General features: G+C 45.8%; 1 protein-coding gene across 3 annotated transcripts in view; it reads left to right on the forward strand.

Moving 5' to 3' along the window:
• The window catches only part of gpd2 (glycerol-3-phosphate dehydrogenase 2 (mitochondrial)), a 31022-nt gene that overhangs the window by 3190 nt on the left and 8848 nt on the right, over positions 1-18984 (forward strand). For 2 of the 3 annotated variants that reach the window (XM_031582394.1, XM_031582396.1), the window contains 10 exons: positions 465-473; positions 1584-1755; positions 2584-2708; positions 3202-3299; positions 4673-4836; positions 9569-9733; positions 10161-10305; positions 10854-11047; positions 16089-16223; positions 16535-16710. In XM_031582394.1, coding sequence (XP_031438254.1) covers positions 465-473; positions 1584-1755; positions 2584-2708; positions 3202-3299; positions 4673-4836; positions 9569-9733; positions 10161-10305; positions 10854-11047; positions 16089-16223; positions 16535-16710 — 1383 coding nt within the window. The remainder of the gene's footprint in view (positions 1-464; positions 474-1583; positions 1756-2583; positions 2709-3201; positions 3300-4672; positions 4837-9568; positions 9734-10160; positions 10306-10853; positions 11048-16088; positions 16224-16534; positions 16711-18984) is intronic. The other variant, XM_031582397.1, reaches the window with a different exon arrangement.

Raw genomic sequence — 18984 nt, forward strand, 5'->3', positions numbered from 1 at the left:
AGGTCAAGTAGATTAAGATAATCAACACGCCTTTCGGAGACAAATGATGAGGACGGGGGGAAGAAACACTCAGAAGACAACAGGAAGCCTGATTTCATTTTCATCATTTATTCAAATCCACCGAAGCCCGTTTCATCCATTATCCTTCATCTCCTGCGCCCGCATCTGAACTCCAGGGAGCGCAAAAATAATGCTCACAAGGATGCAGTTGCCTAGGAAACACATCACTCCATCACTTGTTAGTTTGGCAAATATACTGTTTTCTTTGAAAATCAGGCCTGACTGTTGGTTTTGGCTTTTGACTACTTTTTGTGTGTTGTAAGTCACAATGGACTGACATTTAAATGTTTGTTCACAGCAAAACAAATGTCTGTATATGCAGGCCTTTAAATTAATGTCATTTTTTTTGCCTTGTGTTTTTGGTTTCTTTGGATCATTTTTCTCATCGTTCATCCCCTCACAAGCCAAAATTGGTAAGAAAAAGTTCTAGGGAAAACATAATCAACAAACCGTAGAATATCTTATAGAAAAATCTCCAATTATGCATGTTACTACCTCAAATCTGAGACATTGTGATGCTAATTAACAATATTGAGACCCTCTGACGTGAGAGAGTGTGTGTGTGTGTGTGTGTGTGTGTGTGTACCTGTGATTCCTCTAGGCGAGGGCACAGGCACACATAAACTTGAGTTTCTCGGCGGTGGCCGATTGCCCATTTGCATCGAGACTCACCGCCATTCTCGCACACTCAACGTGATTGCAGGACAGCCTGACTCTTAATTGTCCGCGGATAGTTTAAATATGCGTGTCCTCTGAAATAGACACTAATTATGACATCTTGTTTGCCGTTACTGCCTAAATTGTAAATGCCTCAGTCCGCTCCCGAAATTTGCAAGTCAAATGGCCTCTAACCTGACTTCATCGCAGATTGATGTAATCATTTTAGGGTGTGAATGCTAAATGCGTGGCAGTAAAAAAAAAAAAAATGTCATTACAGCTAACAAATCCTCAACACAGCTCGTGCACCATCCGCTCGTTGGTGTGCCGCTGTCATTTGAGTGTGTTCCCGTTGCGTCGTTCACGTCTTTGTTACTGGCGTTAAGAGGGCAGCCTTTAAGAAAAAGGGTTGTTGTCGCCCCGAGGTAGACCAGACCACTTGGTTCCTCTAGTTGCTCTGTGAGGTTCTTCTGGGTATACAGAGTAACATCAGGCTCTGGGTAGAGTGGGTCATTCTCCAGATTCTTAGGGGTTTGATTATCTCAGTTCTTGCTGAATATGCATGTGATAATCACATAGATTTTATAACTTTTACAGCATGACTTACTAACTAATAGTTTATAATTGTATACATAACCAATGTATTGTAATTCCTTCTTTCTGTTGTTAATTCACTGTTTATAAACAGGGTGTAATACTTTTGTGTTTGTCTGTGTGCATGTGTGTTTACATTTTGTGCTTGTGTGGGTATGTATGTATGCATGTGTGTGTTTGTGCCTTTTTGTATTCATTTGTGGATATACGTGTGCATTTGTTGTGTGTGTTTGTGTGTGTGTGTGTGTGTGTGTGTGAATTGACCCCCTCAGAGTCGCCTGGCGTATGTGGAAGCCCAGGGAGAGCTGAAGATGCCGTTTCAGGACGCCCTCCCTACACGACAGGAGCAGCTGAACATGCTCCGTGACACCCCCGAGTTTGACGTCCTGGTGGTGGGTGGTGGGGCCACCGGGGCGGGCTGTGCCTTAGACGCTATCACACGCAGTGAGTTTATCCCTCCCTCTCTTCATCTCTCTCTCTCTCTTTCGTTCTCGATCTCTCTCTGTCTCTTTCTCTATCTCTCTCTCTCATTCTCTCTCTTTCTCTTTCCTCAACTTGCCCTCCCATTCATGTTCTCCACCAGCTCTACACAAGTGAGATTTACCCTCTTATTTTGTAAACTTCAAATCTTCGATTGTTGTTTCAGCAGTTGCTACACCAGTTCCTTGTTTGAGCTCATTTCATTAAAAACACAGGCACTGACTCCTGATAAGGCTGTGATCATGAGAGTCAGAATAGCATTACAAAGCTGGGCACAGATGTATTGGCTTGTTCCTCAAAACCCTCAGCTCTTCAGTCAAGTCGCCCAGCCTCTCCCTCTCTCATGAAGGTGTCTGGTGTCTGGTGTCTTGGCTCTTGGCTCTTGGCTCTTGGCTCTTGGCTCAGGCACACACAATAAAGGGCTCTCCCGCTCAATGCCGTATGCATGGCCTGGTATTTCACCTCATGCATATTACAGACTGGGAGATTGGGCTGGAGATGACAGCAAATGCAGTCTAAATATTTGGGTTGGGGAGGAGTGGAAATGCCATCACTGCCGCTCATCTGCTTGCTTGCTCTCCTCTCCTCTCTTTTCTTTCTTCTCTCCTCCTTTCTTTCTTCTTCCTTCTCTCCTCCTTTCTTTCCCTCATTGTTGCTCTTTCTTTCATGGTTTTTCTTCTCTGTGACTTCCCTGTTTCCCTCCTTTCTCTGTGTGTTTTTCTCTCCCTCTTTTTTTTCTCACGATACCTTTCCCTCTCTCTCCATCTGTCTCTCTCTCTCTCTCTCTCTCAGATCTGAAGACTGCTCTGGTGGAGAGGAATGATTTCTCGTCGGGCACGAGCAGCAGGAGCACTAAGCTGATCCATGGTGGTGTGCGCTATCTGCAGAAAGCCATCATGAATTTAGATTATGAGCAGGTGAACGCTCTTCCTTGGCCTACCCCCCAGCCACCACACACTCACTCCATCCCCTCTTTTCACATGAGGTGTGTGTGTGTGTGTGTGTGTGTGTGTGTGTGCGCTTGCCATGTGTGTGTGTGTGTGTGTTAGTGTGTCTGTCTGTGTGGGTGATCAGGGGTAGTCCTACAGCGACTGTTGTTGCCCTTTTATTCTTGTGTTGGTATAGAAATCCAAAGCTACCCTTTTCATCACTATTTTTTTTTTTTTGTGGTGTTATGATTCGGTATTTTATTCATTTACAAGAATGTCAGCACAGCAGGCCTCATCCTATGCACCTCTACCAATAATAGTGTGTCTGTTTATGTGCTAAAGGTTTTCGATAAAAAGGCAACAGTCACCTGGGTCATCACTGGGTCCACACTCTCTAGGTGTTCTCTATCACATCACAGCAGAGAGAATATTATATCATGGCTCGTTGTGTCATGTCTGGTTACTGTGATTCTCCCTGCAGTACATGATGGTGAAAGAGGCCCTGGAGGAGCGCTCCAACCTGCTGGACATCGCTCCTCACCTGTCAGCTCCACTACCCATCATGCTTCCTGTTTACAAGTGAGAACGCTACGTCATGTGACCGATCTTGGAAAGCAACATAGAAGGGCAGGGTTTAGACAGAGGAGCTTAACTTGAGCATGTGTCTGTGTCTGTGTGTGAGTGTGTGTGTGTGTGTGTGTGTGTGTGTGTGTGTGTGTGTGTGTGTGTGTGTGTGTGTGTGTGTGGTGTGTCTGTGTCTGTGTCTGTGTCTGTGTCTGTGTCTGTGTCTGTGTCTGTGTGTGTGTGTGTGTGTGAGTGTGAGTGTGTGGTGTGTCTGTGTCTGTGTCTGTGTCTGTGTCTGTGTCTGTGTCTGTGTCTGTGTCTGTATCTGTGTCTGTGTGTGTGTGTGGGTGTGGACATTATGGTGACTATGTCTGCACATATGTGCTTTGCTAACCAGTGCGTGTATTCAGTGTGTGAAGTTGTGATTTGGTGTGCCCAGCCACTGTATACATGATATCTATGAGTGACAGTGTATCTTTGTGTGAGTGTTCCACAGAGTGTTCCACAGTGTATCTCTGTATGTCACGAGTCATAAGGCAGCTCCTTTCGCTGCAATGAAAAGATCATTTAAATAGCACTCTGTGTTGGTTGGTTGGGATCCTAGGGGAACGTTGGCCTCCTCAGACCCCTCACCCTTCTCTTCTCTCCTTGCATTTTCTCCTCTCCTCCTCCTCCTCCTCCTCCTCCTCCTCTCCATGTGAGCAGCGAGGTCTGGGTGGAGATGAGCAGTCGGCACATCATCATTGTTAATTAGCCATGGCATTTATTCTCTGTAATGATATTTAAAAATGGGAAGACGTATGGTCTCATTACAGACCACCTCCATTTCTGTCATACCTCAGAGTGGTCTCCGGTCAAACTAGTGGGATTCAGCCAAACTTTAGCATTGGACTTTGAGAGCACAGTGTAGTCTGCTGTGGTCTACATCCATTGTAATATCCACAATACACTGTGTTTATCATAAAATGGTATGAATCTCTTTCATTGTTTTGTGTTCCCGGACTGAACTATGACCTTAGTGTTGTAGTGTTGTAAGTCCTGTCCTACATTTTTCCAAAAAGTTCCCAGCTTTTTTAGACAGCTTTTTGTATTAGTACTGACCTACATTGTTAAAAGGAACTGTTTTGTAAACAGTATACCTTATGTTCTTTTCTGCAAATGCTGTTGATGTCTGGAGACACATTTTAGTACAAAGTGTAAATGTAATACAATTGAATATATCCTAATTCTATCCAGATAGAAAACACACATGAATGCCAAGTATGTGAAGGGAATTATAGAATGTTAACACCGTTGTTACAAAGTCATGAATAGATTTATGTAGCTCTTAAGTAGCCACAGCTTCAAGTGAGCCTGACCTAAAACCGCCCATTATGCTGTTATCACAGGTGGTGGCAGCTACCCTACTATTGGGCCGGGATAAAGATGTACGACGTGGTGGCCGGATCGAAGTGCCTGAAGAGCAGCTACGTCCTGAGCAAGAGCAAAGCCCTGGAGCTCTTCCCCATGCTGAAGAAGGACAAGCTGGTCGGTGCCATCGTCTACTATGATGGTGAGTGGGTCAATGGGTGACATTCATCTGAGGCGCGTTAGTGTTCAGAAGCTATGCCAGTACAGAAGCAGTCATTCTCAGCTTTGCCTGTGTATTAATAAGTTATTATCTATTATTAATTATTAGTGTATTAATCCAATGTCTGTTTTTGTTTCGGTGATTTGACATCATGTTGAATTGCTGTGGCATGTTTATACTGGGGCCTCAAAGTGCTCAGAATGTCATTATAGTGTTTGCTTGAGTTCCATTGGAAAAATGAGCAATGTGGCTGTTTTCTCTATTAAGGCTGCAATAGGCAGTTTGTATTCCACTGGTAATAGAATGAAGTGAAAAGAAGTATGAAGTGAAAAGCCACAGTAAGCACAAAGAAATGTATTAAAATATCCCACCCACACACTCATTTGTGGCATAGGAAGTTATGCATTAACAGATACTGCCTCTGTGCCCAAAGAAAGTGTTTTTCCTGTTCTTTGACTTCATGCATTGCCTCTATTTGAACACCTTTTTTCCATGATGCAATGCTGCTCATGACACTTTGAAAGTGCAAACTACGACACAAGAGGCGTCACACATACCCATATCTCTGTGTTTGTCTTCTTAATAAGAGCCGCTCCCTGACAGCGCACCGACACCCTCATACTCATCCTCCCGCAAACAAACACGAACCTTGCTCCATAATCTCACGTGGAAAACTACCACTGGCCATCTCACACCAAACCCACTGCCAAGTGTCCAAAGCCAGCATCATCTGCGCCCGATAACCCCGCACCCCCTGGGCTGGCACTGGGAACACCCACCATATGCTACTGGTTAGACCCCGTCAGGGGAGAGCGCGGCATGGTCCCCTTCACTCAAGGTCTCCTGCCCAGTGCCCAGAAAAGGACCCTCTGAGGCCTGAGCTGTCAGGCTGCGTTTGGGCTCCGCCACCCGGAATCCCCCCCGGGGCGGAGGAGGGGAAGGGTGGTGAGGGGGGGCAGAGCTGCACGAGGGTTCGGAGGGAATATGGCAGCCATTTGAGCAGCGGGGACTGTCATGTCCACTCTCTCTGGGGCGTCATCAGAGACTGACTGCACAGGGAGACGTTTGGAAGCAGCTCCTGTGTTCCCCGTGTTCTAGGGACCAGTGGTGTTTTGTGTTGACGCGCACTGATAACTAGGGGCTTGAGTTTAGGGACCAGTGGTGTTTTGTGTTGACGCGCACTGATAACTAGGGGCTTGAGTTTAGGGACCAGTGGTGTTTTGTGTTGACGCGCACTGATAACTAGGGGCTTGAGCACCAGTGATGGTGTGACAGTTGCTGTGTGGCAAGAAGGGAGGAGAGGGGGAGAGAGAGGGAGCGATAAAGAGAACGATGATAACGAGCAGGTCCTGAGATTAATTTTATTCATCTGCCCCTCACCCCCCCACCTCTTTGCCTTCCATCTACCTCCTCTCCCACCCCCATCATTCCATTCCTCGCTCACTTTCTCTCTCTCTCCCCCCCCACTCCCTCCTTTCCTCCCTGTCTCTCTCTCTCTCCCCCACTCCCTCCTTCCCTCCCTGTCTCTCTCTCTCTCTCTCTCTCTCTCTCTCTCTCTCTCTCTCGCTCTCTCCCCCATCTCTCCCTGGGGTTGTCAGGCGGCTTTTCTCTCCAATTATTCAATCTGGGACAATCACGGCGGTGACATTTCAGCGTCTGACCTTCTCGGCCGCAGTCAGTCAGAGCGGGAGCCGGAGCAGGAGTCGGAGCTGAGCTGAGCTGCTGCTCTGACTGCTGCCGCACTCTTCCTCCTGCTGCTGTCAGTAAACCACAACTCCCCTCTCTCTCTCTCTCGCTTCACACACACACACACACACACACACACACACACACACACACACACACACACACACACACACACATACACACACATATACACCAGCACAGATACCTTTTTACAATGTGGGTCGTTTTTTTTTTGTCAAATGTGGCATTAATCTGTCAATATGCCTTCACTATAGCCAAGAATTTGCCAATTTAGTCGTGTATGAGGATGTTTTTTTTGTGCTGTAGCTGTGCAGTCTGCACTGAAAGGGAGTGGTTTGAAAAGCTGCCAACATTTGTGAGAAGGATTGTGATATTTGTAGCCTGGTCTTCCAAAACACTGCTTTGATGTGTATTGTTATGGGTATTTTTCTGATGTTGTTTTGTCTGTAGTCATCTCTGGATGTTGTGCTGCAGTTTTGACCCTCCCTGAAGCACCATACCTGATCTAATTTGTTTGGTGGGGTCAGAGACTGAGGATTACATTAAGCATTAAGGGAACACAGAGTTCAAAGTCGTTACTGTTGTTTACCATTTATCTACCCTTGTGATTTATTTGCGGAATTTCAAGCCCAATTGGTACTGTCTCCATCGCTCGTCAGCTCTTCTGCTTCCCCTCTTTTTGTTCCCTCGTGGACTTTTCTCTGTCTTCTTTACTCAATTTCATAATTGAATCTATTATGTTTCCGTCTCACTTTACAATGCAAAGGAAATACAGTGCAGGGGACAATAAGACAGATCCCTTTACAAATGAAGCTGAGGAGAGGAATGTTTTAGCAGGCTCTGCTCAACTTGGTCAGGTGGTCAGGTCTAGCCACTGTGAGCATACACCTCCTCACCTCCTCTCTGTGAGCGAGCGTACACCTCTTCACTGTGAGTGTACACCTCCTCACCTCCTCTCTGTGATGTACACCTCCTCTCTGTGATGTACACCTCCTCTCTGTGAAGTACACCTCCTCTCTGTGAGCGTACACCTCTTCTCTGTGAGCGTACACCTCCTCTCTGTGACCTCTTCTCTGTGAGCGTACACCTCCTCTCTGTGAGCGTACACCTCCTCACTGTGACCTCTTCTCTGTGAGCGTACACCTCCTCTCTGTGAGCGTACACCTCTCTGTGAGCGTACACCTCTCTGTGAGCGTACACCTCCTCTCTGTGAGCGTACACCTCCTCTCTGTGAGCGTACACTTGTACACCTCCTCTCTGTGAGCGTACACCTCTTCTCTGCCACGTGTGAAGCACATGCAGATTAAAAGTAATAGCCTAGTAGTTGAAGATTACAGTGACAGCTCCCAGAATGTATGGACGACTGGCTTAGGTATTTTGGAACTAAGATGTAGCTTTAAATGGCAGTAATGTAATGGAGACATGATGTAATTCATGGCTGGAGATGTGTATGATATTGCTGAAGCAATTCCAATTCCTAACAGTGTTTACGTTCAGCTTCATTTTGGGAATCTTAACTTTTGATTATTATGATGTGGTTCTTATTGTCTATATTTGTATAGTGTTTGGTTTTACTAGTTTCTCTCTCACATGCTTGTGTTATTTATGTGTATGTTCCTATGAGTAGGTTAGTTGTGTGCATTTCTGTGTGTGCGTGAGAGAGAGAGAGAGCGAGAGAGAGAAAGAATAATTTTTTTCTTTATTAGTCTACAAGCTCTGCTTTAAGGTATTGCCATTTTTGCATACCTTTATAATCCTGAACGATGAGAAAAATGAATATTTTTGCATGCAAATAATAGAGCCATTATGCTTATTTCATTACCTTTTTCTGTGCCATTGTTGTGCCACAACTGGTTGAGCTGGTGTTTGTAAACGACCCTGGCATTGTCACTGGACTGCTTTGTAAATAGAGGAAAGCAGGTTCAGCACATTTCCCTTACCAGCTTCCCCATAGTAGCTTGAGCTGGTGCTCCAGTGGCTACCTGGGGTTCATATGATCACGCACAGTATGCTGCTCCCCCCTGCCTACAGTTCTACCCATAATTCATTCCAATATTTGCCCTTTAAAGTTGCCCCCCCCCCCCCCCCCCCCCCCCTTCTCTTTTGCTTTCTCTCTTTCCACATTCTTCCCCCATCAGCTTGTATTGCCCTGAGCTGCGGCTAGATTTAGCTACGCCTGTGTGGGTTACTGTGCCCTGTGGTTGTCTGTCTAAGAGACACACACACACACACACACACACACACACACACACACACACACACACACACACACACACACACACACACACATAGACGCAGGACACATGCAGTCACACAGCCTTTTTGTAGGAGAGGTGGTATTAGGAGAATATCTGTTTTTTTTTATCCTCAACAACGCTGACACCAGTGGGCACATGTGTGTATGTGTGTGCGTGTGAATGCGTTTGCGTGTGCGTTTAAATGCGTGTGTGTGTGCGTGTGCGTGTGAATGCGTATGCGTGTGTGTGTGTGCGTGTGTATGCGTGTGTACGTGTGTGGTTATGTGTAAATATGGGCACTGTGACAGTCAGGTTGACACAGTGTTTGCATATAAGCACATGTGTGTGTGCCGCAGTTTGTACCGTATGTCAGTGAGACACTGAGGAATAGAGAGTGAGTGTGTGTTTGTACCGTATGTCAGTGAGACACTGAGGAATAGAGAGTGAGTGTGTGTTTGTACCGTATGTCAGTGAGACACTGAGGAATAGAGAGTGAGTGTGTGTGCATTGCTGTTTTTCCTCCTGATTCTCATATATGATCTGATCTGAAGTGACAGGGACATGTGTGATAGATCGCTTCCGACACAGTAGAGTGTCTGTCTGTTTGTTTGTGTGTGTGTGTGTGTGTGTGTGTGTGTGTGTGTGTGTGTGTGTGTGTGTGTGTGTGTGTTTAGAGGATGGTCGGCCTGGGGTAGTTCACGTTCTAACGTCACACCTCCCCCCTGCCTTGCGCCCCCCCCAAACCCTGCCCCCCCCTCCCCACCCCCCAGGTCAACACAATGACGCGCGCATGAACCTGGCCATCGCTCTCAGCGCAGCCCGACACGGAGCTGCCGTCGCCAACTACACCGAGGTGCTGGAGCTCCTCAAGAGCACCGACCCAAAGACCGGCACGGAGAAAGTGTGTGGAGCCCGCTGCAGAGACGTCGTCACAGGTATCTTATAAATACGCACACACACACACGACACTCCCCGCGCACACTGTACACACAGAGTATATAAACAAACACAGGGAAGCTTACACACACCAAGGTGATAAAGTGAACGGAAACTGTAGTGAAAAAGGAAACAATACATTGATTATTAGACATAAAGGTGGTGTTAAAGCTGCATCACGCTACACCTAATTCTTGGGAAAAGTTGTTTGCCAGACTCTGCGCACCCATAAGCTCATACTGTTGTATCCCAGATGAGACGATTGTAACAATGGATTACCTTTAGATATGTTCACTACCTCAGCACCTTTACTTATGACAACGTGTGGTTCCCATGTGTTTAATCAGTAGCAGCTGCCAAGCCAGGTATGTTGTCTATATACAGTACATGCCAACTTAAGTCTGACACAAGATTGTGACTCCTCAGGTCAGGAGTTTAATGTGCGGGCCAAGTGCGTCATCAACGCCACTGGTCCCTTCACAGACTCGCTGCGGAAGATGGACAATCAGGCGACGGCCAACATCTGCCAGCCCAGTGCTGGCGTCCACATCGTCATTCCCGGCTACTACAGGTGACATGCCTCGTCCTCTCTCCGGCAGCTGTCTTGTTCCCTCCTTTACCCCACCTGTCTCCTTCTTCCATGTGGCCATCTCTTTCACAGTTCCCAAAGTTCTGAGTATCAATAAATCTCGAGTATGACTTTGAATCAGGTTTCACAGGATATACAAAATATGGATGGTAATTTGGTAATTATTGATGTAGTTATCCTTTGCTAAGGTTATGCATAGAGCTTTGGATGTAGGTCAGTTAGACCATTGCAGAATGTCTGATTTTTTTGTTTGTTTTTTTGGGTCCGCTGGTGGATTTAATGGGCTTTGCCAAGCACACATTTTCCTACCCTGTTGGAGCTCATTCAACCTCTGTGTGGGTGCCAGCTTGGTTAAAACCTCTGAATTAACCAGAGTCTTCAGTAGTTTCATCTGGACTCTGTTTTATGATCCTGGCATCCAGATGCTGTTATGAAGGCTTGAGCAATGGCCAGTCATTAAGGAAAGACTTTTTTTTTTTTTTAACGGAAAGACTTCATGTTTTGTGAATTCTGACTTTATTGTGACACAGTCCAGACAACATGGGGCTGCTGGACCCAGCCACCAGCGATGGGCGGGTCATCTTCTTCCTGCCATGGGAGAAGATGACCATCGCTGGGACGACCGACACACCCACTGACGTCACCGCCCACCCTATTCCCAGGGAGGAGGACATCAACTTCATCCTGAACGAGGTTCGCAACTACCTTAGTGCCGACGTGGAAGGTATGTAGTGTTCCTATATTGCTTTATGTTTCCATTGGCACCAAAGAACATAGAAAAGATGATCTAAACTTGTGTTGGTTGGAGGTATTTTCTACTTTGGTTATTTTATCCAAAGAAAAATACAATCCTGTCAGGATGGGAGACACTCATCTACTGTGCCTTATGTGGAAAGGCTTGTGAGGCTTAGATGGCCGATACTAAATGTGTATATTTACATTTTCATATTTACATCAAATGCATATGGATATGAACACATAGTTTATACATCTGCAGTGAAGTCCATAAGTATTTGGACAGGGACATGCTTGTTTTATGCATATACATATACATACAGTGGGGAAAATAAGTATTTGAACCCCTGCCGATTTCGCAAGTTTGGCCACTTGCAAAGAAATGTGTGATCTATAATTGTAATAGTAGGTGTATTTTAACAGTGAGAAACAGATTATCAACAAAAAAATCCAGAAAACTGCATTTTATAACATTTATGACTTAATTTGCATTTGATGCAGAAAATAAGTATTTGAACCCCTAGCAAAACATGACTTAGTACTTGGTGGAATAACCCTTGTTGGCAAGCACAGACGTCAGACTTTTCTTGTAGTTGGTCACCAGGTTTACACACATCTCAGGAGGGATTTTGGTCCACTCCTCTTTGCAGATCCTCTCCAAATCCTTAAGGTTGCGTTTCAATGGGAGGGAATGAGGGAATGAGGTTCAAGCCCAATATTCCACGTTACATGGCCCCATCCATAGTCCCTTCGATGCAGTGGAGTCGTCCTGTACCCTTGGCAGAGAAACAGCGCCAAAGCATAATGTTTCCACCTCCATCCTTGACGGTGGGGATGGTGTCATATTCAGCATTCTTCCCCCTCCAAACGCGGCAAGTCCAGTTGATGTCAAAGAGCTTGATTTTGGTCTCATCTGACCACATCCTATCTCCCAATCCTCCTTAGAATCATTCAAGTGTTCATTGGCAAACTTCAGACGGACCTGTACATGTGCTTCCTTGAGCAGGGGGACCTTGCGAGTGCTGCAGTACTTCAAACCATTACGGCGTAGTGTGTTGCCAATGGTTTTCTTGGTGAATGTGGTCCCAGCTGCCTTGAGATCATTCACAAGCTCCCCCTGTGTAGTTCTGGGGTTATTCTGCACCTTTCAGATGATCACTGATACCGCACGAGGGGATATCTTGCATGGAGCCCCAGACCTAGAGCGATTGACAGTTGTTTGGTGTTGCTTCCATTTACGAATAATCGCACCAATAGTTGTCTGCTTCTCACCAAGCTGCTTGCCGATGGTTTTGTAACCCATTCCAGCCTTGTGCAGGTCTACGTTCTTATCTCTGACGTCCTTGGACAACTCTTTGGTCTTGCCCATGGTGGTGAGGTTGAAGGTGTGAAGTATGATTCTTTGGACAGGTTTCTTTTATACACGTTGTGAGATCAGGTGTACCTTGTTAGGCCTAATCTGTGTGCTTCTTGGGCACATAACTGGTCATTGGGAGCCAGAATTCTTGCTGTTTGCTTGGGGGTTCAAATACTTATTTTCTGCATCAAATACAAATAAAGTCATAAATGTTATAAAATGCAGTTTTCTGAATTTGTTTGTTGATATTCTGTTTCTCACTGTTAAAATACACCTACCATTACAATTATAGATCACACATTTCTTTGCAAGTGGCCAAACTTGCGAAATCGGCAGGGGTTCAAATACTTATTTTCCCCACTGTATTTAGGCTGTACATGGCTGAAAAACGTCAACTTGAAAGTGGACATTACAGCTCGTTATTGCTTTATTCCATTAAATCCATATCCAGGAAGCCAGAAATACATATGGACTTAACTGCACATTTATTTGTAGGGAACTATAGTTAGTACTCAAAAGGAGGTTCTGTTTGTAGGGAACCATACTTAGTACTCCAAAGGAGATTCTATTTGTAGGGAACTATAGTTAGTACTCCAAGGGAGGTTCTATTTGGGTGGCACCAATTGTACTTTTTCTCCCTTTGTTGCTGCTCGACCACCTGCTTACCTCCATCAATGAACTCCAGTCTATTACCACTACTGCTGCTACACAGTACCAATGTATGAATCACACTAAAGGGATACCATCAGGTCAAATAGATTCCTATTTTTGTTGCGGCCCTCACTCTTACTAACTTTTTTATTGCCCTCAGTTCGGTGTCTCCATTATAAATGTCACTTAAAAATCATTGATAGGCCCTGACTGACTCTCAGGCCCATAAAGATTGATTCAATCTTATAGGCCTTAATGGAAGTATGTGTCAATAATCTTATATTGTGTTGTATGGGGAGTGTTTGTTGGTTGCGCTGGACTCCTTCCTTGGTCTGACTCTCCCCATGTGAACTCACAGGAGCCAGCAGGCAGACAGACAGGAGCTAGCAGGCAGACAGACAGGAGCTAGCAGGCAGACATACAGGAGCTAGCAGGCAGACAGACAGGTGTCTCTCCCCATGTTAACTCACAGGAGGAAGACAGGCTAGTCTGTCAGGGAGTAGGGAGACACTTGATTAGCTTAGGTGACTGATTAGAGTCTCTGAACGAAGTGCTTCGTGTCTGTGTGTGTGTGTGTGTGTGTGTGTGTGTGTGTATGTGTGTATGTGTGTGTGTGTGGAGAGGGGGTGCGTGTGTGTGTGTGTGTGTTGGTGTGGGTAGATTGGAGAATGTATGTGTGTAAGCTGAATCCAAGCAGGGATGTATTGACTTTTTCCCCTTCAGAGCACCCTAATACTTTTATATTAACTTGATTGTTAAGTCAATGTAAAGTACAAGTGGGATGCCTTGCCTTGCTTTGTTTTTTTTTTGGTCAATGGAAAGAAAAAACCACCTACTCCTTTCAAGCCTCTGCTTGTTCTGTGCTTTGATCCTCAGCAACTCATAGGGTTTGTGGTTCTCACCTCCTTAACTGACACAGTGAGATGAGTCATCCGGTCCCTCAGTCAGCGCCGTGCTTGATGCAGCGCTACGTGTGAGCGTAGGCAGACGGCAGGCTGAGGTTGTGCGAGCCAACCATACGCAGAATGCACAGAGTCTGGAGAGGGGAGGTCTGACGTCTATCTAGCCGTGGTGACAGATCGATGGGAATGGGGTCACCGTTTGGGTCCGAGGAGGGGGGATTCCCTGTGGGGGATCCCCAGCGGAGGGGTGGAAGTGTGAAGGAATAGGAGGAGGGAGGAAGTGAGGAAAGACGGAAAGATGGAAGGATGACGGGAAGACCTTGCCTCTGGAGGTGGAGGACAAGGGGATCACTGGAGGAGTCTCCACTGATGGATAGAGTGTACAGGGCACTGGATCAGGGCGATATGTCACTTGACTGTGTGTGTGTGTGTGTGTGTGTGTGTAGGGTGTGTGTAAGTGTGGGGTTTTAAGTCTGTGTCAATCACTATTGTGTATGAGGGTGTGTGTGTATATGTGTCCTTGCTTGTTTGAGTGTGTTGTGTGTGTGTGTGTGTGTGTGTGTGTGCGTGTGTGTGTGTGTGTGTGTGTGTCCATGTGTGTGTGTGTGTTTGTGTGTGTTAAAGTGTATATTTGTCATAAGGCGAGGAGTCGGGGAGCAGTGTGTCATTTGGCCTGCAGTGGGCTGAACAGACACTACAGAGGGGCAAGAAGGACAGTAGAAATGCAAGAGGGCAGAAAGGAACTGTCACAACCTGTTCATCTCAGTTCATCGCTGCTCACTTGCCTGCTGAACCTGCTACAGCTATGTGTTGTGTGTGTGTGTGTGTAGCCAGCCTTGAGGTCAGTGTAAGATGATTGTCATTCAGTTTCGGTAAAGTTTTAGTCGTCGTCTTCGCTGTGGCCTATTCCAGAGAGTGCTGGAGACTCCTGCCCCCCCCCCCCCCCCCCCCTCCGCCATCTTGTCATAAATGTTTCAGGGATGCCATTTGGTAATGAGACGCCTGTGTCCGCCCCCCCTCCTCTCAGAAATATCAACCTGTGTGTTACAGGGGATTGTTATTTTCTTTTTATTTCATTTCTGAGATCGATTAGCAACTCGCCTTGAATAATTAATGTCAGGGTTGTCCCAGGAGCTGAGAGCTGAACTCCACCACCGAAGTCATGTGCATCAAGACTTTGATTGGGATTTAGAGACCAGAGTTCTGACGGAGAGGCATGGTTGGCGCCAAATAGTATTTCCCCAATTCTTTAATGTGTCTTTAGAGCGGCAGTACAGAGAGTGCTGTATAGTATTGAAACACAGTGAATGGGAGATCCAGTTTCCCCACAGTGACAGCCAGACACACACAGACGCACACACAGACACACATCAGTGTCAAATTACAACTTGTATGGTTTAAAAAAAAAAAACACACATTGAGATTTGTTGGAACAGTATGTGTTGCAGATTAATCTAGGTTAGTGTAGATTTTTTGTAGATTTTTTTTATGATACTAAAGCAACACAGTTGATCTGGTAGCCTGAGTGATCTGGTAGAACAAGTGATCTGGTAGCCAGAGTCTTGTTCTCAGCTTTGCAAAGCTGCCCCAGTCTGTCCTTATTCAGTGTATAAATGTAACTTCATTTTAGTTAAATTCCCAGTTTGGATTTGAAGTATTGTGTTCAGTCATATCACACCACATTATTCCATGTTAAAAGAAAGATAGCAAATAAAGAATACAGTGTATTTTTAAATGGGTTGAAACCAGTTCTACATGTCTGTTATCAACAACAGCTCTGTGTGGAAGCAGAGGAGTTGTTTTCTCATCACAGTGAGTGCTCTCTAGTTACACGTGAACACAACAGAGGACTAATGTGTGGTGGTAAATGTGGTTAAAGTGTTCCTTTCTGAGATTGTGAGTCTTATTCTGCGCGACCTTTATTCATTGTTGGAAACACTCAAGAGTTCTTGAAGTGAATGTGTGACCTGCCATTGTCTGCTGTTCTGTGAGCATGAGGCATTGGTCGCTCATGGCTGTGTGTGTGTGTGTTTGTCTTTGTGTGTGTGTGTGTGTGTGTGTGTGTGTGTGTGTGTGTGTGTGTGTGTGTGTGTGTCTGTCTGTCTTTCTCTGGTTGTCAGTGAGGAGGGGGGATGTCTTAGCAGCCTGGAGTGGTATCAGACCGCTGGTCACGGACCCCAACTCCAAGGATACCCAGTCGATCTGCCGCAATCACATTGTCAACATCAGTGGTAGTGGACTGGTCACCATCGCTGGTCAGTTTCCTCATTTATTCAGCTGTTTTCAAATATGTTTATAAAACATCACATGCATGAATAAAATTGTACGTGTATAAAATCATTGGTCAAGCTTTAATGTTGATCGAGAGAGAGACTAACTTTACACATTCAAAGAGTAACACCTTTACAGATATGACAATTTACAGTGTTTTTTGTTCATTAAAATGTGTATATTTGATATGACACTGATACCACATCAGAACCAATATCAGGGGCCCTGTCTCTTTAAATGGCTCAGAAGCGATGGGTTTCTCAGTGTCTCAGTGCAGTTGTGGTCACCTCTCTAGGTGGTAAGTGGACTACATACCGCTCCATGGCTGAAGAGACGCTGGACGCAGCAGTGAAGGCCCACAGCTTAACCGCTGGGCCCAGCAGAACCATGGGACTCGTCCTGGAGGGGGGCAAGGACTGGACCCCCACCCTCTACATTCGCCTGGTGCAGGACTACGGGCTGGAGAACGAGGTGGGTGCCTTGGCAACAGGATGGAGTCAGATGTAGAGGGACTTCTGGAAGGTTATTGTTAGAATTGTTTTGTTAGTTTTTTGTTCGCTTTCTGTTGTCAGTAAATTTGTTTCTCTGTTATGATTTCTATTTTTAAATATTCCTGGTAGCTTCGCGACATCCACAAGCCTTTGATATTCTGCGAAATGACATTATGTACAGCTCAAGGCTCCGTTTCCTCACCTCCTGCTGTGTAGTTATGGATGTACTAGTAATGACGGTCTGGTTAGGAGAAAGTGGGGGGTGGGTATCTCCCCTCCTGATCTTGAATCCTTGGAGGCCACATCCACGTATGGATGTACTAGTAATGACGGTCTGGTTGGGGGGGGGGGGTCTTGAATCCTTGGAGGCTGCATCACCAAACAGCCTAACTCTGTTTTATGGCAGTGAAAGCTCTTTTTCAACCACAGTGATGGCCTCCCTATGGGAAATGCATCCTAGCATTTTATGTACCCTGTGGCATCCCTCACACTCATTCCACCTTGTGCTTCACTCTTCATAGCGTACCCCATACACAGCACTTCACCCATCCCTTACACAGGAGGTCACCTATCCTAGGGGGTCCCTTATATGGTGGTACGCCTCTGCCGCACCCCAGAGACCCCGGGGCATAGTCCCACTTCTGACACCATATTTAGCCATATTTATCCCTTTTTTTGTTACTGAACTTACTCAAGAAATGACTCAACCCTCAGGAAAGCTGTCTGTTGACGATACTGCAAGGTATACAATACTTGTTTAGTTGTTAGAATTGTTTATAACATATTGATGTAAACCGTTATCTGTAATAGCAAAATCAATACAGTTGAATTGCCTCCTTTAAAGAATATATGACATACCTGACTGAGCACCTAACCATCAGCCAGAGGTTGAGTCACACACCGTGACACAGTCAGCCCGGTGCGCAGTAAGATAGATCACTCCTACCTGCCAAACACACACGTCAGGAATCTTCTAGAACCAGGCAGTCCATGGCACAACCAAAGACAACACGCAACCACACAACGACCCACAAGCACTCCCCTCACCCCAGTCACTCAGCATCAGGGCGCTATCGAACGGCCTGGCCTGAGGCGGACAGGCAGCATCCCCTCGTGGACGGAGGTGAGGCAGAGTGGCGAGCCCTCGTTAGAGCCTGGGGGGTGCGGGGGGGAGGGGGGGTGGGGTTGGGGTGGGGGGATGCTGGGCGTGGACGTTCCCCGCCACGCCGCCGCTGTTTGCCAGCATATTTAAAAAGGTCAGCATGCAGATATTTCTGACAGCACTTGACCTTTTTGGCGAGAGACATAAAAAGAAAAGGGGAGCAAAAACCGGAGTGAAAGGGAGAGAGGAGAAGAAAGCGTTGGGGAGAGAGAGAGAGAGAGAAAAGAGAGAGAGAAAGGATGAAAGAGATCTGGAGAGAATGAGAGATAGAGGAAAGGGGAAGAGAAAGCAATAGTGCAAGAAAGGGAAAGAGATAGCGACGGAAAAGAAGGCACAGAGAAAGGAACAGAGAGAGAGAGAGAGAGAGAGAGAGGAAGAAAGAGAAAGAAGAGTAAAGGGATAGAGAGAGGTAGTGAGAGGGGCAGAGCTGTTTGTTTTGTGCAGGCTCCTAATGAGGTGTCATCAGGTGATCCCCCTACCTGCCTGCCTCCTCTGGGCAGGGGGAGTGACTGCTCAGTAACACGTGGCATTTGGGAAACTAAACGGACAGAGTCAGTCGGCAGACAGTCAGACACTGGAGGCATCAGGCACATTTAGACGCTATATTGTGAGTGGTCTATAGGTTACCCGTGTTGTTTGGAATCAAATTTGATAAATGTTGGCTGATAAATGTTATACTGAGTGCTGAAAGATGGCAAGAAATTAATTCATTTTCATTTTCATATTATTATGCTATTTATTTCTAGTATTTAATTTTGTAGCTTTCCATAATTTTGTTATCTTTTTGGCCCAGGACCATGGCAATTAACATGGTTTGAAGTATTTTGTAATATTTTGAGTGGTTGGGCAATATCAGTCCACTGGGCTTGGACTGAACCCATCCAAAGCCGAACGGAATGATTGGGACACAAAACAGCAATGGTGAATGGTGGCTTAGCAGGAAAGGCTGCTTTGTTTGCAGCACATCCATTTTTAAATAGTAATAAAAGCAGTAACTGTAATATATTATATATCGTTCTTTTCATACACCAGGTTGTGATAACCCGACAATATAACTACTTCAGTGAGACTTTCGTTCCTCTGACTTCATCT

The sequence above is a fragment of the Clupea harengus genome, chromosome 16 (genome assembly GCF_900700415.2).
Source record: "Clupea harengus chromosome 16, Ch_v2.0.2, whole genome shotgun sequence".
NCBI lineage: Eukaryota > Metazoa > Chordata > Actinopteri > Clupeiformes > Clupeidae > Clupea > Clupea harengus.